Below are 24,738 nucleotides of genomic sequence, written 5' to 3' on the forward strand. Positions count from 1 at the left end.
ACTCTTCTGGTTTGAAATCTGCCCCCATCCTACCCTGCCCTGCCAGCTCCTGGTAGGGTAGGGGGTCCTAAGGGGCAGGTCTTTGTTTTTACCAGGGCTCACGTTCTGTGTATCCCTTTGCCCCCACCCAAGTTGAGCTGAACTTTGGGTGTCATTTGCCTATGATTCACTGACTGTCTAGAATGTTTAGGAAAGCCCCTGTCTCCCCTTCTTTTAAGTTCCCCGGTCCTGATCCCCGTCTGTCAGCCTCTCTGGGACTGCCTGCCTTCTGTTCCTTGGGAGCCAGTGTTGCAGGGGAGCCTGGGGAGTGGAGAGGAGGGAATAAATGAAGAAGGGAGGCTGGGCTAGTGGGACTTGGGGACCCCTGGCTCCTCTTCCTGGGGATAGGAAAGAAAATAGTCTGTTTCTCTGCCCCTCCTCTCCTCCCCAAATCCAAAGGTTTCCCTTTTTTGGTTTGTGAAATGAAAGAAGGGAATTTGGGAAAGTGTTGCGGTTGGGCCTCCACCCACATCCCTGTCCTCAGTCTGGGGGGAAGCAGACCCTGCAAAATGGGTAACTCTCTGTCCGGGGCCTGTCCACAGACACCAGCCGTGGCTGGGGAGAGGAAAGGGAGAGCGGACACATGGTCCAGGGAAGCACCAGGGCTGGTGAGAGGTGTGGGGACAGGCTCCGTTCCCTAGTACCTCCTGTATGCCCAGTGCTGTGCTATGTGCTTTCCAGACTTGTCTGTCTGAAACCACACCCCCGGTCCCCGGTTGTTGAGGGGTGAAGCTCACAAGCAAGTAAACAGGTACTTTAAGAGGTTAAGTGACATGCTTATGGTCACCCAGAGTGGCAGAGCTGAGATTTGACCCTTCAGACCTCTTGCTCTACCATCTTCATGGCTCGGTCAGCTCTTGCCTTCTTCTCTGGGGATGTGAGTCTAGGGTCATAAGGACTGGGCAGCTGGGGATGCCTGACAGTGGAGAAGGTATCCTGGCACCTTTTGGGAGTGAGGGAGGCTGCAGTGGACTGGGTGCATGGCTGGTGGTGGGCCCTCCCGCTCCCACCACCTTCTGCTGTGCCCAGGCGAGACAGCGTATTGGAGGTGTGGGCCTGTGGTTTTCTCTCCCTTGCAGGAGGGTACCCATGGGCCATGAAGCTGGCAGGTATAGGGTGGAGGTTGGATGTGGGTAGTTTGTTTTCCTTTTCTTTGGTGCTGGTTTTGATTCTCTGACAGTGTCTTCTCTCCCCCTGGGTGCAGGGTGCTGGGGCCCAGGTACCTCCCCAAGGGTCATGGCTCCAGAGAGATGAATCAGGGCCTGTGCTCTTTGCCCCTGCCCCATCGTGCCTGACCTCGCCCATCCCTGTTCCCTGGCCAGCCTGGCTCTTGGCCCATTTCTCTGACTTTACCTCCTCCCATGGCTCAAGGCCCTACCCGGGGAGCTGAGTTACTCTGTACCAGAGTTTGCAGGCTGAGCTGGATTAAGGATAGTGAGGCTCTGATGGGGTTCGGGAGGCATTTCAGTATCTCCTTGGGGTGTGGGTTTGGAGGCGGGGGGTTTGAGGCTCGGTCCAATGTCTGACTCCTCACGGGCAGAGTTGAGGTGTTAGTCCTCTCTAGTTCTCTCTCCTCTGGGGGTCAGGCTGGAATGCCAGGGGTCCAGACAGGACTGACAGAATCCACCCTTTGCCCCCAAAAGCTGGGTCAGGAGGCCTGGGGTCTGGAGTGAATGGCATTCTGGACGTCAGCCTCCTGGACCTTACCTCAGGGAGGCAGGCCCCTGTTTGACGTGAACCCCGCCCGAGTGTTTGTCAGGGGGTGCCCCTCAGTGTGTGTGTTTGGGGCTGGGCCCTCAGGGAGGCAGATACAGAGGCCAGGCCTGGCTGTGGGAGGGCCAGGGAATGTGCAGCTTGGGAAGCTGTGGGGCGGTGGTCGTGTGTCTGTCGGGAGGTGTGTCCTGGGGCCGTGCACACAACCCCTGAACCATGTTCATTGTGTGCTAAAGCCAGGTGTGGAGAGATGGTATCTCCAGGTTTTCTCTCCTCGTGTGCGTGCCCGCACACACACAGGCTGGGACACGCAAGCATGCTCTTGCCCACCCGGACACGTTTCCATAGACCTACGTGTGTGTGTTTCTGCAAGTGTGTGTGTGTGTGTGTGTGTGTGTGTGTGTGTCCGACTGTCAACGCTGATGAGGCTCAGCCAACCCCTCCTTCCCTTCAGCCTGGATCCCTCAGCTCGAGAGTTCCCGTTGTGTGGGGCCCCACCGGGGTGGGGGGGGCTGGGGTGGCAGCTGGCCCGATGGGTGGGGCCCCTGTTCCTCTGACGTCAGCCTTCTCAGCCTGGGAGGGAATCAGCAGGGGCCTGGGGAGGGAAAGGGGCACCTCATTCAGGAGTAAGGAGAGAGACATTATGGTTCACTTCTGGGGGAGCTGCCCCCTTCCCTAGCAAGTACCTGTCCCTACCTCCCCCTCCCTCAGCATGGCCCAGCTGGGCCCAGAAGTCCTGGCCTTGTCCACAGTGGCCTTGGCAGGAACTCCTCCATCCTAGGCATGGTGCTTGGCCAAACTCTGGCTGTGTGCTTGTCCCCTGGACTCCAGGTCAGAGCCTGAAGCCTGGGGCTTCGGACCTGGCATGGCCTGAGCTTGGGCAGGGGGAGGGGAGTGGAGAGGGAGGAGGAAGGTTACGGGTTGGACACAGAGGCAGTCCTTAGTTTGGTTCTTCGGGACCCCGTTTTTCCTTTTTTCTCTTTCCTTTTCCCTTCCTTTCTTCTTTTTTTAATATTTATTTTTTATTTTTAAGTAAACTCTACTGCCAACACGGGGCTCAAACTCAAGACCCAGACATCAAGAGTTGGCATGCTCTGCTGACAGAGCCAGAGCTTTATTGAAATGTAATTCACATACCATAAAATCCAGCCACTAAAGTGTACAATTCAGTGGTTTTTGTATATGCACTGCTTGTGCGACTGTCACCACAGTCCATTTTAGAAAATTGTCAGCGCTCCCAAAAGAGCCCCCCTAGCTCTCAGCAGTCACCTCCCGTTTCCTGTAGACCTACGTCCTAGCCCCTGGCAACCGCAGTCTACTCTCTGTCTTCACAGATATGCTTACCTTGGACATTTCATATAAATGGAATCATCAGTATGTGGCCCTCTAGAACTAGCATAAGGTTTTTAAGGTGTACCCATGTTGTAGTAGTGTATCTCGGTACCACATTCCTTTCTGTGACAGAATAAGCTTCCATATGGCTGCACAACATTCCCTTTACCCATTAGTTAATAGATATTTGGGTTGGGTCTACTTGTTGGCCATTTTATGAGTAATACTGGTATGAAAATCCATGTACAAGTTTCTGTGTGAACTTGTTTTTATATCTCTTCTTGGGTAGATACCTGGGAAGGGAACAGGCTGGATCCTAGGGTAACTGTTTAACTTTTGGAGGAACTGTCACACTGTTGCCCAAAGCAGTTGTCCTATTTCATATTCCCTCCAGCCTTGGAGGAGGGTTCCAATTCCTCCCTCGTTATTAGTCTTTTTGATTATAGCCACCTTAGTGGATATGAAGTGGTATCTCACTGTGGTTTTATTTATTGATTTATTTTTAAACGATTTTATTTACTAATTTGACAGAGAGAGACCACAAGTAGGCAGAGCAGCAGGCAGAGAGGGGGGGGAAGCAGGCTCCCGGCTGAGCAGAGAGCTTGATGCGGGGCTTGATTGATCCCAGGACCCTGAGACCATGACCTCAGCCGAAGGCAGAGGCTTAACCCACTGAGCCACCCAGAAGCCCCTCACTGTGGTTTTTAATGGCTGTGCTTCTTTCTGTCTGTCTCTTTGCTTTGGTCTTTCATCTAGGGTTTTCACATATATATAATGCTGTGTATATGCCATATGTGTGTGTACCTGCATTCATATAGAAATACATTCATGCACAGGTATTTGTGTATGGATATCCTGTGCCCCAAGAGGGTTTGATTTGAAGCACCCTCTTGTGGATGCTTCTCTTTTCCCTTTTCTCTCTGCTCTTGCTGCCGCCTCCCTGTCTCACTGGGTCCTGGGATCTCCGGGTTCATCTCTGTCTCTGCCCCACGGTGCTATCACTGCATGTCCTCGGGTCCCAGCTGTTCAGACAGGTACGGATCTGTGTCCACACTGTTGGGGGGGGCCATCTGGTCCTTCATCTTGTACCCACTTCCCACCCCATCCAGGAATGTGGTTTCTGCAGACCGTGTGTGGTGAACTGTTTTTTTAAACTTTTTAAAAAAAGATATTTATTCATTTATTTATTTGAGAGAGAGAGAGCACAAGCTGGGGGGAGGGTGGTGCAGAGGAAGGAGCAGGCTCCCCGATGAGCATAGAGTCTGATGTGGGGCTCGATCCCAGGAGCCTGAGATCATGACCTGAGCCCAAGGTAGAGGTTTAACCAACTGAGCCCTCCCAGGTCCCCTTGTGTGGGTGAGCTTTTTTGTTTGTTTGTTTGTTTTTTTAAAGATTTTATTTATTTATTTGACAGAGAGAAATCACAAGTAGACGGAGAGGCAGGCAGAGAGAGAGGGACGCAGGCTCTCCGCTGAGCAGAGAGCCTGATGTGGGACTCGATCCCAGAATCTTGAGATCATGACCTGAGCCGAAGGCAGCGGCTTAACCCACTGAGCCACCCAGGCGCCCTGTGTGGGTGAGCTTTGATCAGTCCCCCCGACCCCTTCATTTGCTAGGGGTAGGGGGCATCCTCTCTGGGCAGTCACTGCCCTCCTGATGGCCTGCCCACGGGTGGCCCACCCTGCTGGTAAGCATCAGAGGTGACACCCAGGAGTCCTGGGTTCCCATTTCCCTATTTGTGTGTATGGCAGCGGGCCTCCTCCCTGGGCCTGTGGGACAAACACGTCTGGGGTGCTAGGGCTTGGATTTTGGGGGGAAGTGGTATAACAGGGGCCCCCTGGCCTAGGAGTCATTTTTCTGAGAAGTGCCAATGCTTTAGGGAAGCGGCTTTTCCTCCCCACCCCACCACCCCAAGCACAGGGTTCTTTGCATCTTGACCTCAGGTAACCCATGCTGGGGGGAGGGGGGCAGCTGCCTGCCTCTGCTACAAGGATCCTCTGGGGTGGCAGACCCTGACCTTTCCCCTCAGGACTGTGGGTGAGAGGCCCTTTGTGGCTCTGGGCCCTATCCTCGTCTCCCCAGCCTGGCTGTGCTGTCCTACCACCCCCAGCAGTGTCTGGGCCCTGCTCCCAAGCTGTCTCTGCCAGCCAGGCATAGTGCCAGCTGTCTGCTCAGCCGGGTGCCACGGGAAAATCTCCGGCCGCCCAGGTTGGGGAGCTCCACGGGGAATGCCCAAGTACCCACTCCTCGGTGCCCACTCACCTGTCTTTTCTTTTTCTGCAGTGCCACAGGACATGGCCCCCCCAGCTGCCTAGCCAGGGCCCATCCAGGAGAGGCATCCTCTTCAGTGTCCTGAAGGCCAGCTCTGGACCTTCCCAGAAAAGTGCCAGCTCACAGAACTGCTTGACCAAAGGACCAGCTCTTGGGACATCCCCCAACCCACCCGGCCCCCAGCTTGAGGGGGGGATCCAGGAGGCTGAGATTAGCCTGCTGGCCTTGGACAGCAGCTCCAGGACAGAAGGGGGGGGTGGGCCAACCACCCAAACCCCTCTGGGCCCAGGCCCCATGCCCCGAGGAGGGGCAGCCTGAAGCCCGCCAGAGCCTCCTGCCAGACTGTCTGCCTGCCCTTCTGACTGTGGCTGCTTGGCATGGCCAGCAACAGCAGTTCCTGCCCAACACCTGGGGGAGGGCACCTCAATGGCTACCCGGTGCCCCCCTACGCCTTCTTCTTCCCGCCTATGCTGGGCGGCCTCTCCCCGCCAGGCGCTCTGACCACTCTCCAGCACCAGCTCCCAGTTAGCGGCTATAGCACACCGTCCCCAGCCAGTAAGTGGGGTGGCGGGAGGCTCGGTGGGGGGGCATTGTGGAGGGCAGCAGGTTTCGGGGCTGGGCCTCTGCCAGTGTCACCTTCTCCGGATGAGGAGGACCATCATTAGTGTGTGTGGTGGGGCGGGGGGGGGGGGGGGGCAGAGGACAGGGGGCTCAAGGATGAAAGGCTTGTAGGCTGATCGCAGTGGTCCTGTCTGGTGTTGGGGGCAGTAGAGGGAGGGCAGCAATAATGCTGTTGCTCGGGGCTCCTGGTTCCCTCTCCTGAGCCATGCTGTTGAGGGCCTTATAAATAGCTCCAAGGACTGGACACAGAGGCCGGAGGCGGGTAAACAAACCTCTCGACATTTGGTGGAAATGGCAACTCTAGTGAGAGTGGCACCCCACCTCCGCCCCACCCCAGCCAGTGCCTGTGAGGGAAAGGGCTTGAAGGAGCAGCGGGCCAGGGCGGCGGGACCCCCCACTCCCTCCCCCTGCCAGCTCCGCCCACAGCTGCCTGGCGACCTCACTGTGTCCCAGGAGGGGGCGCTGGGCCTGGACTCCGGCGGCATCGCACTGGCCTGCAGGCTCTTGGCAGGGCCTGTGTTTCCTCTGTGACTCCACCCTCTGCCATGGGGGTCGCCTGCTGGCAGGACGGGGGTCTCAGTACCCTTCCTCGGCTGGCCGAGCCAGGTAGTGGGAGGCGGCAGCAGCTCTGGCCAGCTGGCAGAGTCCAGGCCTTGGGCCTGCCAGGCCGCTTACAGTAACTCTGGCCCCCAGGGCCCGGCTGGGCACCAGGCCAGGGCTGGGGGGGTGGTGGGGGAGGGAGCCCGGGCCTGGCCTGGAGCAGGAGGGGTTGGAAGCTGCAGAATGGGCCATGGACAGCCGCTGGCCAGTCAGCTGCTGACCTGGGAGACGTGTCCCACCTCTCCTGGCGGGCAGGGACTGAACACCCTGCCCCGGGCACCCACTGCCCCTCCCACAGCCGCTGGCAGGCTGCCTGGCACCACTGCCCTGGGCGCCCGGCTGGGCTGGGTCAGTGTCCCCTTCTCAGTGTGGGGGCAGCACTCTCTCCCCGGAGCCAGGGAGTCTCTCTGTCCCTGGGGCAGGCCCTGGCCGGGCGCCTCGCTGCCCGCACTGGCCGTCTGCCCACTGCCACCACCGCTTCCTGGACCTCCTCCTCTGGCTGTGCCACAGCCCCTCCCTCCCAGGCCCCACCGGCTGCCGGAACAGGGGCTCCGTGTCTGTGCCTCCCCCTTTATGACCTGGGACCTGGGGCAGGCAGGTGCCGCCGTTCCCACTGTCATGCCATTCACACAGCATCTTCCGTGCTCCCTCTCCTCCACCCTCACACAGCAGGGGCGCATGGCACAGTGACCGGGAAGTCGGGGACCTCTGATTCTGGTCTGGTCTTCCAGTCTTGTGCTAGGGGGCAGGGAAGGCCAGTCTCTGGGTTCAGAGCTGCTGGGGAATGGGTGGGCATGTCTGTGGGTCCGTGTGTCTACAGGGACTGGAATTTGTATTCTTGGTGGGGGTAACTGAAACGTCTGCTTCCTGCCAGGGTGGGAGAAGTCGGGGCCTTATGACCTGGTACCTGTGGATAAGTTGAGCTTCCCCAGGTGATGGGAACAGAGCCCCGGGCACTGCTCAGAGTTGGAGGGACGCAGGGTGTGGCCTGGGCTCTTGCCCACCCTGTGTCAGATGAGCAGATGCCATGCCCTCCTCTAAATGTTGCAAGCTTCTTCCTCTTTCTTAGAGGTGGGGAGGGTTTCCGGGTCCTCCACTTCCCACCCTGGTAACCTTTTCTCCCTAGGGTGGGGTACTCCCATTTCGGGCAAGCGGAGCCTTCTCTGGCTTTCCCCACCCAGGTTAGGCAATGCCCCTTTCCTGCCCCCTCCCCCTGTGAGTGTGTGGGTTTCCCTACCCCTCCCCTCTTCCTAGTAAACAACTTCTCTTCCTAGCCAGAACCTCAGCTTCTGAGCTTCTCCTTGAGCTGCTCCTTCTCTGTGACCAGAGGAGGCCATGGGCCTCAGGGAGCCAGGCATCTCCTCCTTTTTGTGCGGGACTGGGTGGCCTGGTGACCCAAGCTCCTCAGTCCTGGGCAGCGAAGCATGACAGATCAAAATTCACGTGTTGGAGATGGAGGCAGCCTCATTACCCTGCTCTCCCTGCCTAGGGGCTGGTGCCAGGGGTCAGGCAGTTCCTGGGAGGCCTAGGTGGCTCCCATACATGCACAGAGCAATGGCCACCCTTTTTGTAGGAAACCTTCCAGATGAGGCCCTTTCCTCCCACTTCCCACCAACAGAGGTGTTTGGATAATCGCCCATTTCCTATCCCTCTTCCCATGTGTGGAGGAGGCTGGACCTTGGGTATCCTGGGTATCCCTTTCAGAGATGTGGTGGTCTGTGGAATGACAGGTCCAGGTCACTGTGGGGAGGGGTGGGTATTTGTCCTACTCCAGTCTGGGAGCCAGAGTGGGAGGCCTGAGAGATGGTATAGGATTCCCTCCCCACCTTCCCAGAGCCCCTGGGGCTTGATCTCTGAGGACTAGTATTTACTGTGGAGGGTTGGGATTCTGTGTGCATTGTGGGGAGGGTCAGGGTTGTGTGTGTTTTAGGGGTATGTGGGGGGGCCAAGGGGGTCAAGGCTGAGTGTGTGTTGGGAAAGGGGGTTAATGGTTTGTATGTATGGGGTGAGAAGGTCAAAGGGTTGAGTGTTTTTTGGGAGAATCAGATCCAGAGCTGGAGAGGGGGTGTCTGTTTGTCTGTGTGCTGGAGGGGGCGGTGACTCAGGGTGTAGAGTCTCTAAAGCAGGAGGTCTATGGATTGTGCTGTGTATTTGGGGAGGTGAGGGTCTCTCTTATCACCATTCTAGCCTGGAGGGGAAACTGACCTGTGTTTTTGGTTGCTTACTCCCGGCCTTGCACGTGGGCTGGGGAGTAGGCAGGGTAGCTGGAGTTCGGGCTTTGCCACTTCCTACATAGGATAACCTCTCTTGAGCGTGATTCCTGGTCTGTACAACAGGGATATTACCAGAACCTCCCTCAAATGCCGAGATTGGCAAGATCACTAATGTCAGGCCCTTCGCTCTGTCTCTTGCTTGCTGAATCCTTCCTGTGTCATTGTGTACAGTGAAAAGGGACTCGGGCCCCTTCTAGGTAGGAGTGGGAGAGAATGGGATGCTGACATTGTGCAGCACCTACTGTGTGTCCCAGCTTTATCTCAGTTTCCCAAGCCTTAATCCCTGTGATGCTGGGAGAGGGTCCTTATTCCCATTCACACGAGGAAACAGCGTGGCTGGAGGTGAAGAGACTGCGTTAAGTGAGCGGTTAAGCCGAACCTGTTTTCCATCATCCAGATAGGCAGCTGCAGGAGGGTATTGTGGGGGGTACTCCTTGGTGGGGGGTTGGTGGCCAGTGCCAAAATTGAAGCCTCCTCCCTCATGGCTGAGGTCCACTCCTGCCCAAGGACCTCCTGCCTTCCCCCAGTAGGGGGCGCGGGTAAGGCAGCCAAGCCACGCCCCCTCCTCTGTGTTTTGGATCCTGAAGGTTGGAGGGAAAGAGCGCTAAGAGAGGCCTGGGCCAGATCTCCATCCTGTCCTGGAAATTGCGGATGCAATCTGTTCACACCCATCCCCACCCCCAAATCGGCCTCTGCAGCGTACAGGAGTTTGTAGAGCTCAGGAGGCACCCCCCCACACACACTCACACACTGTAGGAACAGAGTGTAAAAGCCACAGTTCTTATTTTGTTTCGATTTGTGGGGTGGGGGCAGGGAAGTTGGAAGCAGTCAGTAGAGGAGTCCAAGATGGGAGCCCCTTTCTGTCCACATATTGGTAGTGTGTGTGCCTGGAGAAAGGGAGGTGTGCCCCTCCCTTCCGCTCCTCTGCCACTCCCTTCCCTTAGTCTCTGCCATCCGTCTCTCCTCTTCACTGTGCCCTGGATGATAAGAGGGACAGCTCAGGGAGACAGGGTATTGCCAGTGACAACTTTCCTGGGGTCTGAGATGCAGAGTCAGCCAAATGACTGGTGGATGGGGTTTTGAGTGAAAATGGGGCCCTTCCCCTTTTATCTGGTAGCACTGATGATGCATGGACTCCCTCTGGCAGGACTCCGGGAAGGAAGCCTGTCCTCTTGGACTGGCCAGGACGTGAGACATTGGGTCCACCCCTCGCCATGGCCTGTGTGCCCATAGAGATGTGCGAGTGCAGGCCAGGACTACCCTTTAGGGGGTAGCATCTGTGGAAAGAGGAAGCGTTTCCCTTCTCCAAATCACTCGGGGGCGGTGCCCACACTACCTCCTTCCTCCTCCTTCTCCCTGGAGTCAGGCACAGCCAGTGGAGCTGGGTCTCCCCAGGTAGGCCGACTAGATCAGCCTCGGCTAGGTCAGCGGTAGAGGCCCTCCCCTCCCCGTTTTGATTTCTGGGTTGCCGGGAACCTCACCCAGCCCACAGACCAAGGCACCACGGGCAGAAGTCTTAAAAAGGATAGCTGTTCCTGTGCGGCCTTGGGCAGGTCACCCATCCTCTCTCTGAGTCTGTAGCCTCCCCTTTAAAGCAAGACTCTGAATGCGTTCCTGGCTGAGTTGCTCTGAGGCCATGTTGACCTGCTGGCTGATGAGAACCCTGGTGAGCTTCAGCTATCCTGCAAGAGCCTCAATGCCCAGGTGGGTGGAGCCAGGCACTATCCTGGGGGATGGCCACCCTGTACTGGGACCCAGTGTCTGGCTGGCTCCAGGAGTCCTGATTTCCTGTTTGTCATGCCCTCCAGTTAGGGCTGGGGACAGGAAGGGACCTGGCAGAAGTGGGGGCCAGTTCAGCCCACACCTACTAAGGGCCTGCTAAACACACAGCCCTGGGGGAGTGGTGGGGAATGTGACAAAGGAGCAGCAGAGGAGGATGGGGCCTCAGGCCTGCAGCCAGCTGATGGCGTTCTTCCTCAGCCAGCAGAGCCTTCCTACGCCCTCTCTTCTCTCACTGCCCAGAACAGGTATCTCCCCCTTCTCCAGCTTTAGAAAGCCTATCCACCCTTTAAGGAACATCCTGAATGCTGCCTCTTCCCAGAAACCTTCACAGCCATTCCCCCTTCCTCACGACACACTTGCACCTTTGAATGCCTGTGGATCCTTATTTCTCTTTTTCTTCCAACACTCATCTCTCTACCATGGAGTGACTTCTTCCCACCTAGCTCCTGCTGTGAGCTGTAATCATTTGGGAGATCTTTTCCTCAGTTATCTGGTTTTTGATCGTAGGGACAGTCTCAGATCCCTTAGTACCTCGCAGCAGTGAACACAGAGCCTCACACATAACTGGTGCCCGGGAGCTACCAAGGGCCGTGGAGAGATACCAAGGGCCGTGGCAGCAGTCTGCCCTCTTCCCCGGCACTCATCCACTGCCAAGTCTTGCACATGTGTCCCAGACTCCAGTGTTCCGTCTGCAGCCCAGACTACACTTAGGTGAGACCTCACTTGGGACTCCTACAGCCCACCTGTCCACCGGGCCAGTAGACATCTCTACTTAGCAGTCTTGGGAACTTTGCCACAAGCCAAACACCAGTCATCTTTGCTGCCTCCCCCTGCCCTTTTGTGCTGCCTGGACCATTGTAGCAGCTACTAACTGGTCTCTCTTGCCCTTCTACAAGTCGTTTTTCACACAGCTGCTCGAAAGATCTTATACCACTGTAAATCAGATCTTGCTTCTCCTGTGCCTGGAAGCTTCCTGTGGCTTCTCCTTGCATTTAGGATAAAATCCCAAAGTCATATTAAGGCCAACAAGGCCACCTGGTCTGGCCTCAGCCCACCTCTCCAGCCTGGTCTTGCATATGTTTTCCTCTTGAATTTTAAGTTCCCACTACCTTAGTCTTATGTCAATACCTTGAACGACCCCCTTCCCACCCGCCCAATCTCTAACCCCAGGGCCCTTGCACAGGCTCTTTCCTTTACTGGGACCACATTCCTTCTTACATTTTGCCTAACTTCTAAGCTTCTACTCTTTTTTCAGGTCTCTGCCTTGAGGTCCTCCCTGAGTCTTCAACCTAAAATTAGGTACCTACATTAATTCTTCTTCAAAGCATATTATAGTTGTTTCATAATACCAGTTACCTCAGTTTGCAATTATATTTACATATATATTTACGATTATATGTTTAATGGCTGTTGCTCCATAAGGTCTGCAAGAACAGGCTTACCACGGTATCCACATAGGAGAGGTTCAGAAAATACTTCTTCTGAGTCAGGCTGGCATGGTGGGAATATGGGCTTTGGCAGCAGAAAGTTCAAATACTCAGGTTACCTTTTATTAGCAGTGTGAACTTGGGACAACCCACCTAGCTTTGCGGAGACCTTAGTTTCTTTATGTGTAAATAGGAATAACGCCCATTTACCTCTTGGGAGTTGCTCAAGGATTAAATGACAAAAGGGGTTAAGAACCTGGCTTCTAGAGGAATATCCTTGGGGAAGCCTGTCAGTTCCTATCCCCTTTTAGAGAGAGGGAGCTCTGCTGCAGGGTCAGTGGGAGTGACAGGATACCCTCTCCTCTAGGGATATCCCCCTCTTTCCTGGGCCTTCCCAACCTAAGCCTTTCTTCTACTGAAACAGGCATCCCGAGGGCTTCCGGGAGGAAGTGGTCAGCTGGAAAGCGCCACCCCCTCCTTTAAGCGCTCTCAGGTTGGACTGCGCGGTGGGGGGCCGATCCTGGTTCCGCGGCTGGGAGACACCCTGGGCGGGGTTTTGCTCGCCGGAAGCACGCAGATCTTGGGGGTGGAGAGCCCCCTCTGCACGCGTTTGTGCCAAAGCATCCGCGCTGCCGCGTCGGGTTCTGACGAGCGGGCGGCCGGAGTCACACATGATGTCACAGACAATGACACAAGCCGGGTGTCTCAACCCTTTCACAGCGCCTGAGCTGCACAATGTCACACCCGGGACACCCAGCACGCCGTGTTCATGGCGCAAACACTTGGCCCCGCGCACCCTGGTCTTTTGCGTCCTGCGGCCACTCTCCGCGACTCCGGGGGCGCTCACCCTGCCCGGGGGGGGGCGGGGGCCGGCGGGGGAGCCCCGAGGGCGGGCTGGCGAGCGGGTGATGTCACGGGCAGCGGTGGGTGGGTCACCCGGAGGTGAGGCGCCGCCAGGCGAGTTCAGCGAGAGTTCAGCCGCATTGCATTAGGCAAATGAGGCCCGGGCCGGGTGGGGGGTTTGTTGGGGGAGGACACCGGGACCACCTCCTCCTCCCCGCCCCATCACCTCTCCTCCACCGGCGCCGGGCCGTGGACTGACCAAACCACAGGGGAGGCTGGGAGCCGGAACCGGGATGGGGGAGACTCCCGCCCCTCTCCCGTCCCTGCCTCTACGTGCAGCCCCCACCTCTCCGCGTACCCTGCCTCCGTCCGTCCTCTGCGTACTCCTCTGGAGCATTTTCCCCTGTGAGTCCCCTCCTTCTCTCCTCCCCCTTCCCAGGCTCCCCCCACCCGCCCGCCCCAGCACGCCTCTTCCAGTCAGTCCCCTGCGTTTCGCCGGCCGCAGGCGGTCCCGCACTACAAGGGTTAAGTCAGGGGCGGTGCCTGGACGGGACGGGGCGGAGGGAAGGGGGTGGGGCTGCCGGGGAGGGGGCGCGCAGGCTTGGGGCGGGGGGCAGCGGCGCGCACCTCGGAGACCCAGCGTCGGCCGGCTGCCCGGGACCTGGCGGAGGCGGAGCCGCGCGGGGTCCCCACCCCCACCCGGAATCCTCGCCCCGGAGAAGCCCGGGAGCCCCGGCGGGGAGGAGGAAGTGCCCGGCGTGCCCCCCCGCGCCCCCACCCCGCGCCGATCCCGCCCCTGGCCGGCGCACTTGGGGAGCCGCGGGACTCTGCCTCGGACAGCATGCGACTCGAGACGGGATCCCCCTCGAGGTGGAGCCGCTGAGTTCCCGGGCCTCGGCCGGACGTTCCCGGGGTGGGGGAGCCGAGGGACCCCCTCCTCCCCCCACACACAACTTCCCCGCTGTTCGCCTGCGACTGGCGGAGCGGCCGGCCGACTTTGAACAGGGACTTCGGGCGACGGGCGGCCCCCGAGCTCGGGTCGCCTGTCGGGGCTGGGGGGTGGGGGGGGGACGTGCCCCTCGCCCCCAGCTGCTCCCCGCGGATGGCGCCGCCGACTGAGTGAGGGAGGCGGCGCGCATGACTTCCCCGCCCGGACCTCTTGTCTTCGCGGGGAAGATGTACGAGAGTGTGGAAGTGGGGGGGCTCACCCCCACCCCCAATCCCTTCCTTGTGGTGGATTTTTATAACCAGAACCGGGCCTGTTTGCTCCCGGAGAAGGGGCTCCCCGCCCCTGGTCCCTACTCCACCCCGCTCCGGACTCCGCTTTGGAATGGCTCAAACCACTGTAGGTACCGGCCTCCTCTCTCCCATTGTAGGAGCTGGGGCTGAGGGTGGGCAGTGGAGCTTCCACTCCCACCGGGGATGCGGGCCTGGGGCGTGGGGGATGGCGCTTGTGTCTACTCTTCAGTTTCCCGTCTCTCTTGCTGGAACTCGGGTGCCCTTGCTGGACAGTTGGACCCTACCGAGGAGCCTTGGGCGCTCTTTCTCCTTACATCAGGGCTGAGGAACTTTGGGGGGTTCTCCCTTCAGGAAACGTTTGTTCATCTGGCCTGCTACTTCTGGCAGGGGAAGTGAAGCCCCTGGCCCCCAGTTTGTATCTTCTTGCTTGGAATCCAGTGGCTTCAGCGCAGAGTGGTCCTTTCTTCCACCCTGCAGGGTGCGGTAAAGGCCGGGTCTGTGGGTTTATCTGCTCGGAGGAGGAGGGGCCTCCTTCCCAGATCCCACCCGTGGAAGCCTGGGGGAGAGCTCCCTCCTGTGCAACAGCTGCTGCCCCCAGCCCTTGCCCTTGTGTCATTAGAGTCGGTGTCAGGGGACCACTCGATGTCTTTGGTGTTGGCAGTGTGGTGTGGCAGGAAGGGGCAGCTTCATCTGACACCCGTCTGCCGCCCTAACCAATCCTTCCATCCTGCGGAGGGGCACCTGTCCATAGGAGGGTTGCTCTGGCCCTGGACACCTGGCTGGCATCTTGGATATTTCTGTCCCAGGAATGGGAGGAGGAGCGCGGCTGCTGTGGGGGGGAAGGATCGCCCTCCTAATCCTAATCGGGTTTGCTCTCTGGGGGAGGAGTTTGTTTTGTTGTGGGTCTGGGCTGCTCTGGAAGTGAGGGGAGCATCCCCTGCCACTCCAGCTGTGTCCTTTTGTTACCCTGTTTACGCTTAGGGATAGGGGCAGGCACTGGGTTGTCCCTAAGAGCGGCGCTGAGGAGAACCCTGGAGTCAGTCCTGGGAGCCTCCTCACCCTCCTGCTGTCCTCCATCTGGGTTCGGGCTCCTCTGGAAGGGAGGGGCTCTGTGCACCCCCGGGAGCTGTGAGCGCCTGGAGTGCACACCTGGGTGTGTTTGAACCCAGCTGTGAGGTAGTGTACCTGAGTGGGAGGGAGCCGGCGCTAGGGGCTGTTGTTACCTGGGTTGGGTTTCTTCCCTTTCTCTGCCGGCTGCCTCCCTCCTGCCTGCCAGGGAGAAGTGGTGGGATGGGTCCCTGGAGGCCTGACAGATTGGAGAAGGTTGAAGGGTAACCCCCAGCCTCTTTGGTCTAGGAAGAGGGAGACCTGGAGTGGAGAGACACCCCACCACTGCCCCTCCCAGAGCCACCTCATCCCCAGCCTTTCCTATTGTCCTGCCCCTTGACCTTTGCCTCTGGGGCCCAGTGGCCGGGAGGCTGCAGACTCAGACCGTGGGAGGCAAAGAGGGAGGGGTGTGTGTCGACTGACTTTAGCCGAAGGGGAGAGAGAGGTCAGAGGTGTGAAACCAGGACCCTTCTTCCCACCCTCCAGACCTGGAGGAAGGTGTTTCTCCCCAGTGTAATCGTTGGGGGCACAGCTGCCATAGTCACCCCTGTCACCACGTTGGCCGCCTTTGCCAGAGGACTGGGGGAAAGCTGGAATCAGAGACCCTGGGCTCCAACCCTTTCTCTTCCTTCATTGCATGGGGGCAGCTCAGCTCTCCCTGGCCCCAAACTGGTAGAGGAGGAGTATGGAGTCCAGCAGGCCTTGGGTTTGGTGAGGCTGGTGATGGGGAAGTGGAGGCCTGTTTCCCACGCTCTGTCTGGAGTTGGGTAGAGCTAGAGGTCTGGGCTCCCCTGCTCCCCTAGTTGCCAGTGTAGGTGTGTGTGTGTGTATGTCATTGGCATGCCAGTGGGGCTCAGCCCCAAGACTGGGGGCTGGGAGTGGTGGGTGTGGGAGTTGTTCTGAGGCACAGGAAGGACCTGGAGGCTGCTGGCCCCAGGGGTCCTTGACCCTGTCTAGTGTACAGGGGATCACCACCCCTGCCTTGGAACCCCTTGCTGTATGTGGAGGTCCTGTGGGGATAGGAGGCCTCCGGCTCTCTCACCCAGATCCTCCCCTGCCTCCCACCACCTGCGCCAAAGGTGGGAAGAGACAGCAGGCTTGGGGTGGGGGGTGCTTTGGGTGGAGACCCTTTCAATCCTGTAGGGCCCTGGGAATTTTGCCTCCTTCCCCAGAGCCCCCCTTTGGGGGCACCGGAGGATGGGGGGGTCCACAGGATGTGGCTCCCCATCTGTCCCCCACCAATCTCACCGCTCACGCCTCCACCCGCTCCCAGACGTCCAAGAATGTGAAGCACGTGGATGCTCGTGGTGGGGGGAGGGGAGAGATGCTTATCGGGGCGCTGGGCTAGGGGCCTCCTTCCGCTGCTACTCCCAGAGCTACCCCACCCTGCCCCTGGGCGGGGTGTGGGGGGAGGAAGGGCGGTTGGGGGGGCCCCCGCGCCCCCTCCCCACCCCTTCCCCAGGGCCTGTGAGGGGAGCTGAGGAGGAGCGGGCGCCAGCTGGATTGGGAGGGGAGCCGCTGGCCGGGGGCCCGGCTGATTTCCTGCTGATCTCCTCCAGGAAACTGGCCTCTTGTGTGAGGCCTCGAATGGCTCTGGGGCATGGGGAATCCGGAGCGCCCGTGCCTCCTGCCCCCTGACTCCTGCCCCCTGCCCGCCAGAGGCCGGGGGAGGGGAACCTGGCCCCGCTGGCAGGAGGGGACGCCCGGCTTCCTGGGCTGGTTCCAGCCCTCCGCAGGGTGCTGGGACTTGGAGCCGAGTAGGTGTGGTGCCCCTGCAGCCTCCTCCTTCTGCAGGAAGACGAAAGATTTGTGGGCTGGGGCCTCTCGGGCTGGGAGGTGAGCAGGGAGGGGCCAAGCCCTGACAGTCCTTCCCCCAGAGGTCGGGTGTGCAGGGTTAAGGCTGAATCCCAACCACTGCAGAGGCTATAGGGGGCCCAGAGTGCCCTGGGCTTCCCTAGGCTGCTGGCTGGCCGCCTGGGTAGGTGGGAACTGGGCCAGGGCTCTGGGTTCAAAGGGCACAGGGCGAAACCTCTGGGCTGTTACCTGGGTGACAGGTGGGGATGTGCTGGAGAGGGGGGGAGTGCGGAGCACCCTAGAGCCTCAGAGGTGGTCAGCTGCGGTGGGATGGGCTGAAAGGAAGCCTCACAGCCCAGACTAGCTCCCACCTCAGCTCATCTCCCCTCATCCTGCCAAAAACCATTTTAAAAAGCACATGCATTAAGTTCTATGAACACCCTCTGGACTTTGCCTTAGCTCCAAATTTCTATGGGTCTTTGCCCCTTTAGTCAGTTTCTGTTCTTGGAGCTGTCTGTCCCTCGTCCCAGTAATCCTGTGGGTCTCCTCATGCCCTCCCCTCCATCTGCCCCACTCTGTACCCCAAAGCTCCGCCTATCCATTTTAGAGGTGGGGGATTGGAGGGGTGGGCCCGGGCAAAGGGCGGTTGGGGAGGGCAGGGGAGGGAGGTCAGTGCCTTCATCCTCTGCTTATTGGAACGCTGGCTGGGATTCTAGGCCATGGTCCCCCCACACCCCCTTGTCCTTGACCCCCCCCCCCCCACCAGTCTGGATTGTCTATTGTTACTCCTTTTACGTCTTGGAAAAAGTTAGCACAACAAAGGCCGCCTTTGTCGCTCACCCTTCTGCCTCCTGGCCTCACCCAGGCCCCCCAACCCCACCCCACCCCCCAGCAGCTGTTCTCAGGCCTCTCTCCTGTCTGATTTGCTTGTCTGGCCTCAGGGAGGGTGAAGTGGGGGAAGAGCCTGGCCAGGGTAGTTTAGAGTTGGGGAGAAGCAGAGGGCCAGGGGAGGTCAGTGAAGAGGCTGTGGACTGGTGGGGGTCTAGGCATCCACTATCTTCTGCTGTAGGCTGGTCTCTGAGTAGAGACGGGGGTGGGGGGCACAGGGCCACAGCGGTGCTGGTCAGCCAGGCTGACGAGGGAATTGGTGCCCGGGCCCACTGAGAGCCAGGAAGGCCCTGCCAAGGTTATTGGCCTGGTTCCCTGTCATCATTGCCTGGCAGTTCCTGGTGTGTCTGCAGGTAAGGGGGAGGGGGGTCGTATGCAGCCAACCCCCACCCCCACCCCTCCGTCTAGCTGCTGCTTTTCTCTGTGCCTGCACTTGGGGGCTATGTGATTCGTGGCTTATCAGGTGCTTGGACCAGGAATTCTGAGACTCTCTGAATTCCAGAAGCTTGTGTGCTGGGGTTTTGGGGGGAGAGTGGGTAGGGTTCTGGGGTATGAGGGAGGCTGGGATCTTCCTGCTCAGGGAGAAATCCTTGCCCCTCCTTGGCTCTGGACGAGTAGATTTGTCAAAGGCCTCTGGACACTGCCGGGTGGTACCTTGGGCATCTGGGATTGCCTCAGTCCTAGTTCTCATCCAGCATGATATACCCCAGTTCCCCTGGCTTTGGGCACAGTCAGCCCCCACCCAGCCCAGCTCTGTTCTGCCTGGGGTGATGGGCAGGGGGCCAGGCAGTGGGGAGGATTTGGCTAGTTGGGGCTGCCCCTGTTGGCTGGGTCACCCCTCTTGGCTGCCCTCTTGGAGCTGAATAACAGGAGGGGAGGAGGGTAGTAACCCGGACATAGTATTGAGGGCAGACAGACAGAGCATTGATAGAAACAGACCCCCCTTTGTCATGCTGCTTCCCCCCAGACGGGGCACCCAGAGCCGTGGGCTTCCGGGGCTCAGAGGGACTCTACTCCCTGTCTCCAGGGGTCCCCCTGCTTATCTAAGGGGAATCTGCTCTGCTACAACCTTTTCGAATCTTATTTGCACACCCTGCCTTGGGTCCCTAGCCAGGGGTTTGTTTAGGTGGAGGAGGGGCTGTGGCTACTGGTGGGGGGGGCAGGGAGCGGAAGCAGAGGGGGTGGGGGAGTGGCCGCTTTGAATATCCTGTTGACCCCAGTTTCCTCTGCCCCCAGCTTGTGTCCTCTTCCCTCCCTCCTCATTAGACCTTAACTCCTTCCTAACTCGGGGGAGATGGGGCCAGGCTACCCTGTGGGGCAGGGGCTGGAAAGCCAGGCCGGCTCCTCCCCCAGTCCCCATGCCTAGTCCTGTCTGCATGCAAATCTGATGGTTTATCCTCTGATCTTTCTGGTTTTGAAGGTGGGGTCCTGGGGGAGTAGGCAGGAGTGATGGGGTGCTGGAAGCTTCGTTGGCAGCTCATTGTCCAAGTCTGGCTGAGAAGTCCCAGCTTTCCGGAGACTGTCCCTGCCCCAGACTGAGAGAGTCCTGGTAGCGGTGGTGAGGCTGGGAGGCTCTTCGGGGAGCTTGTGAGGCAGGGTGGGTGCTGTGTTAGGGATGGTGGCCTGGGTCTCTAACCGCCCCTCCCCTCTTCTCTCTCTAGCCATCGAGACCCAGAGCAGCAGTTCGGAAGAGATAGTGCCCAGCCCTCCCTCGCCGCCCCCTCTCCCCCGCATCTACAAGCCTTGCTTTGTCTGCCAGGACAAATCCTCAGGCTACCACTATGGGGTCAGCGCCTGTGAGGGCTGCAAGGTGAGTTGACAGGGTCACTGGGAAGGACAGGCCTGATGAGATAAATGGGATGTCCCCACTGCCTCGTCCTGCAGCATGCCCTTTGCTGGGGGGATGTCTCAGAAACTGCTGCTCTGGCTTCCTTCCCTGCAGACGGTGGCAGAGCCGTGGAGGAGAGGAAGGCTGCATTAGATGACCAGGGACCCCCAAACCAGAGGTCCCCTTCTGCTGGAGCCCCTCTCCCCAACTCCATCCTCTGGCGGGCAGGGCAGGCACCCGCCCTGCTCCTGCTTGCTACCCGGGTTGTCATAGTGAGCTGGCTGCCAACTGGCTCTTGGCTAGGGACCCAGGAGGCCTGCCCCCGATGGCCCTGCCTGAGCCTCACCATGGCTGCCTGGCAGAGGTGGTTAGGAGCAGGCGCCCTGATTGGCCTCTCCTTCAGGTGCCCGGGCTGTGGGATCCCCAGTGTCTGACGGGGTTTCCCCGGGCCTGTGTTAGACTCCAGGGAACGGACATGGCTGCCACCTTCCCAGCAGCTGTGGGCCTGGCTTCTTCCCTTTTCCCCAATGCCCGAGCCTCTGTTGTCGGTGTCTGCCCTGGGGATTGGGGCGCAGAAGCTGCTCAGCTTCGGGGCTCAGCTTCAACGGGCTGCCCCTCAGCGGGGAGTAGCTCTCCCCAGGTGTGGGGTGGAGACCAAGGCCAAGCACAAGGCTTTGGACTCTTTGGGTCTACCTGTCCTATCTGGTTGTTCCCAGTTTGTCTCTGGTCGGCCTGTGTGTAGACCCTGACCAGCCCAGATCAGCCTGTTACAGTGCCCGTCTGCTGGGTTGGTGAACGTATGTCCTGCTGCCTTACTCCAGATCATGTGTGCCTCTCCACCTCTCTGGCTGGCCTGTGTATGGCCTTCTGTGGCCTCTTCCTCCTGTGCTCTGAGCCCGGGGATGTGGGTTCTAGAGCCCTGCCTCTCTCCCATCGAGTCCCATCTGCCCCTCTCCCTGATTCACTAGCAGCCCTGAGGTCCTTTGCCCCCGGAGGGAGGAAGCCAGAATGGTGGCAATAATAGGTTGTGGGAAGACGGCTGTCCGCCTGCCGTGTTGAGGCCGGCACTGGCATTTTCGGAGGGGGCTGTCCTTGTAGGTGGACTGTTTTCTTCAGCTTGTCAGGCCTGCCCAGGTGGGTGAAGGCCAAAGGCTTGAGACAGCAGCTGGCCTGGCCCCCTGCCTCCAAGGCTGAGGCTCCAGGCCAGCCCTGCTCCCGTGGTGTGGCTGGGACACAACCACGGGTGTGGCTGACCCGGCTCCTTTTCCTCTGCACCCAGGGCTTCTTCCGCCGCAGCATCCAGAAGAACATGGTGTACACGTGTCACCGGGACAAGAACTGCATCATCAACAAGGTGACCCGGAACCGCTGCCAGTATTGCCGACTGCAGAAGTGCTTTGAAGTGGGCATGTCCAAGGAGTGTGAGTGCCCCGGGCCGGGGGGCTGCCGGGTGCAAGGCAGCGCCTGATGCGCTCCTCAGAGGCGGGGGATGTAGGGACGTGGGGTTGGGCTCATGGGGATGGGGGTGCCATGGAGCCCGCTGCGTGGTATGCAGGCTTATGGTTAAGGATGGTTTGTGTGTATCTGCGAGGACCTGTCTGTCCATGTGTGTTGCCAACTATACATCTGTGTGTTGGCATGCTGTTGGCTGTGTGTGCTTGCACACGTGTGTGCATGTGGTGTCCGCTTCCAGGTCCTGCTTGGCTTTGAGGTGGGACTCAGGGCATACCTGAGGGCCCCTGGATCATGCCTCTTGGGGGAGGCTTGCACTGGGGGGTGCTAGGTGCTGTGTGTGTGTGTGTGTGTGTGTGTGTGTGTGTGTGTGGCGGTGGGTGCTGCTGGCACAGGGATCTGAAAGCCATTGTCTGGTGAAGCCAGGGACCTAGAGTTGGAAGAGAGAATTGGGACTTCTTAGATCCCAGAGGAACTGGGGGTTTCCAGTTTGGGCTCAGCTGAGGCCCGATGGAGGGAGGGAGGAAGGGAGGGCTGGACAGGGAGACCCTCTTGTGTTGAATCATGGGTGTTGCCGTGGTGACCGGTGATTGATGATGTCAGAGATAAATGACGCTGACAGACGCCTCCTTGTCTGCGTGGCCGTTGCCATGGAGCCTGAGCCTTGGGGGATGGGGTGGGGGAGGGGGGCTGCAGGACCCCCTAGCCCTTTGTGGGGAGGGCAGTGGAAGAGGGAGGTGGGGAGGGGATGTGGGGAGACACGAGGAGTCCCAGACGGGAGCAGAGGGGCCCTGCAGCAGCCTGCTGCCTCCTGCCACGGGAGGCGAAGGACGCGGGGTCTGGCGCCCAGGAAGTGCTGTTGAGTGGGTGTCAACTTGGGACCCTTCCCTTCAGGGCCCAGTGCCACCTCCTCCCCATTGCTTCTGCCGCCTTCCACTCCCCGAGCTTTTTAGCGCAGAGGGACCAGGGTGGGGACCTCGTTCCCTCCCACCACCGACTCCCGCGTTCCCTCCCTCCATCTCCTCTCCGGCTGCTCTGTGCCCCGGAGCTGAGCAGCTGCCATTTCAATAGAATTAAAGCTTCCGAATGATAAACGTCTTGTCACAGCTGCAATTTTCTCTTCCCAAATTATCCCCCCCACTCTCCCTCTCCCTCACCCCCTTCTCCCTTGCACTTTATTGAATTTGCAGAATCGACATGAGTGATCTCCAAATTATGCCGGCTCCCCCCACCCCCACCCGCTGCCCCCTCCCCAGGCCCCCCACCCCCACCCTGTCTTCCTCCAGCGTCAGCAGCCGCCACCACTGGCCCCGTGAGTGATTGTGTGTCTGGGATAATCGGCTGGTAACGACCCCATCGCTTCTTTAAAGCCGAGTGGTGTGTGCCGCTCTGTGCCCCTGGTGATTCGTCAGCTCCCTTAGCTAATGGGCCGAGAGATTCTCCCGCCTGGCCCCCTACTTTCAGGCTGGGGAGCTGCTCTGAGCCAGTCCCAGGGACCCCCAGAGAGACGGCTGCAGAGGGAGTCGGGGTGGGGGGCAGGGGAGGCAGAGCACAGAGGTAGGCCCCCCTGCACACTTGCTCTCAGCCGTGGACACCCGTGCTCCTGGAGTGTGGGCTTGTGTAGATGTGTGGGGTTCAGCTGACGTGGGCCGGCCAAGGGGTGTGTGTGTGTGTGTGTGTGTGTGTGTGTGTGTGTGCGTGTGTGTGTGCGCGCGCGAGCATGCGTGCGTGCAGTTGTGACGTGCTGGGGCCAGATTCAGCATTGGGGTTGGCTGGGCATGGAGGGGTGGGCCGTGCGCAGACACCTTACCTGCCCGTGCCCTCCTGTGTGCGCACTCACACGTGTACTCCCGCGTGTGCATTCCTGCGCGCGTGCGCGAGGCCCAGCCGGGTGACGTCCTTGGCAGCCGCAGCGGCCCGTCTGCGGGAGGAGCTCGGGTGGGGGTGGGCCGCCGCACCTGCTGTAACCCTGGCCTCTGCCCTCCACAGCTGTGAGGAACGACAGAAACAAGAAGAAGAAGGAGGCGCCCAAGCCCGAGTGCTCCGAGAGCTACACGCTGACGCCTGAGGTCGGGGAGCTCATCGAGAAGGTGCGCAAAGCGCACCAGGAAACCTTCCCTGCCCTCTGCCAGCTGGGCAAATACACTACGGTATGGTTCCCCCCGGCCTGGTGGGGCGGGGAGGGGGATGCACCCCGTTCCACCGGGCCCATCTCCCCCTCCTCACCCCTGCCCGGGCTTCTGGGTCCTTTCCCTGCTTCTCCCTCCTCCTTCTGCTTCCTGATGAGGGAGCTCTCAGGAAGCAAAGAGGGTGGAGGGCGGGCCTGTGGGGGCGGCAGAGCCAGGCCGAGAAGGGGCACATGAGGAGAAGGCCCTCACTCTGCCCTGTCCTCCCAGAACAACAGCTCAGAGCAACGTGTCTCTCTGGACATTGACCTCTGGGACAAGTTCAGTGAACTCTCCACCAAGTGCATCATTAAGACTGTGGAGTTCGCCAAGCAACTGCCCGGCTTCACCACCCTCACCATTGCTGACCAGATCACCCTCCTCAAGGCTGCCTGCCTGGACATCCTGGTGAGGGTCTGCACCCCGCCCCCCCGGCCACTGCCCCCGAGTCCTTGGAGGAGTTCCTGGCATTCAGATAGCCTCCTTCCCCAAACACACATCTGGAATCGATCTGTCCAAGTGCCCACCACCCAAATGTCCACCCTTCCTTTCCCCCACGTGACTGCCTGTTCCCTCAGCCCCTCCGCATCTGGATGTACACTGCCTCACCCGTTCACCCCCACACACATCCATCCACGCTCACCCCATCCTTCCATTCAGCCTTTCGCCCTGCTGCCCATCTGCCCGCCTCTTCCGTCTAATAAAGATTCACCTAGGACCCTGTGTGGCCGGGCCTTGAGCTAAGTGTCAGGAAACGGAGGTGAACACAGCGCTGGCCCCTCTCTCGAGAAGCTTCTGTGGGTGGAGGCAGCAGATACGTAAACAGAGGTTACCAAACCGTGCTGAGTGCTGGCCGGAGATGGGGGCGGGCTGTCCCTTGTGTGAGAGAGAGCCACAGCTGCGGGGCCCCAGGCAGGCATCCCAGAGGAGGGGACACCGTGGGTTGTATAGAAGGGGGATGTGAGACGGCCCTAACAGGAACAGGGTATGACAGGCCGGAGGGCGTGAGAGCAGCTGGATTCCGGGGACTGCAGGGCATTTGGTGGGGCAGAGGGTGACCAGGCCAAAGGCTGGGTGTGCTTGGTGGGAACTGCCAAAGTCAAGGCTGGAAGGACTTTCCTTGACTTCCCTGGTGGGCTCAGCCCACCTGTCCCCTCTTGGCCACTTCCAGGGCAGGGAACCTGCAAGGTGACAAGGCTGCAGCTTCCTGGTAGGGGTGGGACGGGAGGAGCAGGGTGTGGCATTTCTGGGGAGCCCGCTATTCCCATGTTCTAGATGCAGGAGTTTCAGACCTGAATCAGGGTTTGAAATGGTTGAAGCTGGTACACATTTCATGGAGTTCTGCTGTGTACCCAGGCCTGGAC

At 59.5% G+C, this 24,738-nt stretch overlaps 1 protein-coding gene across 10 annotated transcripts in view; it reads left to right on the top strand.

The window, feature by feature from the left end:
• The window catches only part of RARA (retinoic acid receptor alpha), a 44,546-nt gene that overhangs the window by 16,061 nt on the left and 3,747 nt on the right, over window positions 1-24,738 (top strand). For 2 of the 10 annotated variants that reach the window (XM_032322489.1, XM_032322488.1), the window contains exons 2-6: window positions 5,368-5,910; window positions 19,591-19,739; window positions 21,037-21,178; window positions 23,199-23,359; window positions 23,606-23,782. In XM_032322489.1, the coding sequence (XP_032178380.1) occupies window positions 5,733-5,910; window positions 19,591-19,739; window positions 21,037-21,178; window positions 23,199-23,359; window positions 23,606-23,782 (807 nt within the window). In that variant the 5' untranslated portion in view covers window positions 5,368-5,732. Of the gene's footprint in view, window positions 1-5,367; window positions 5,911-11,915; window positions 11,931-13,025; window positions 13,307-13,675; window positions 14,251-18,150; window positions 18,283-19,349; window positions 19,488-19,590; window positions 19,740-19,871; window positions 19,936-21,036; window positions 21,179-23,198; window positions 23,360-23,605; window positions 23,783-24,738 lie in introns of those variants that run through there. The other 8 variants (XM_032322492.1, XM_032322494.1, XM_032322493.1 and 5 more) reach the window with 8 other exon arrangements.

This window comes from Mustela erminea, chromosome 18, assembly GCF_009829155.1.
Source record: "Mustela erminea isolate mMusErm1 chromosome 18, mMusErm1.Pri, whole genome shotgun sequence".
NCBI lineage: Eukaryota > Metazoa > Chordata > Mammalia > Carnivora > Mustelidae > Mustela > Mustela erminea.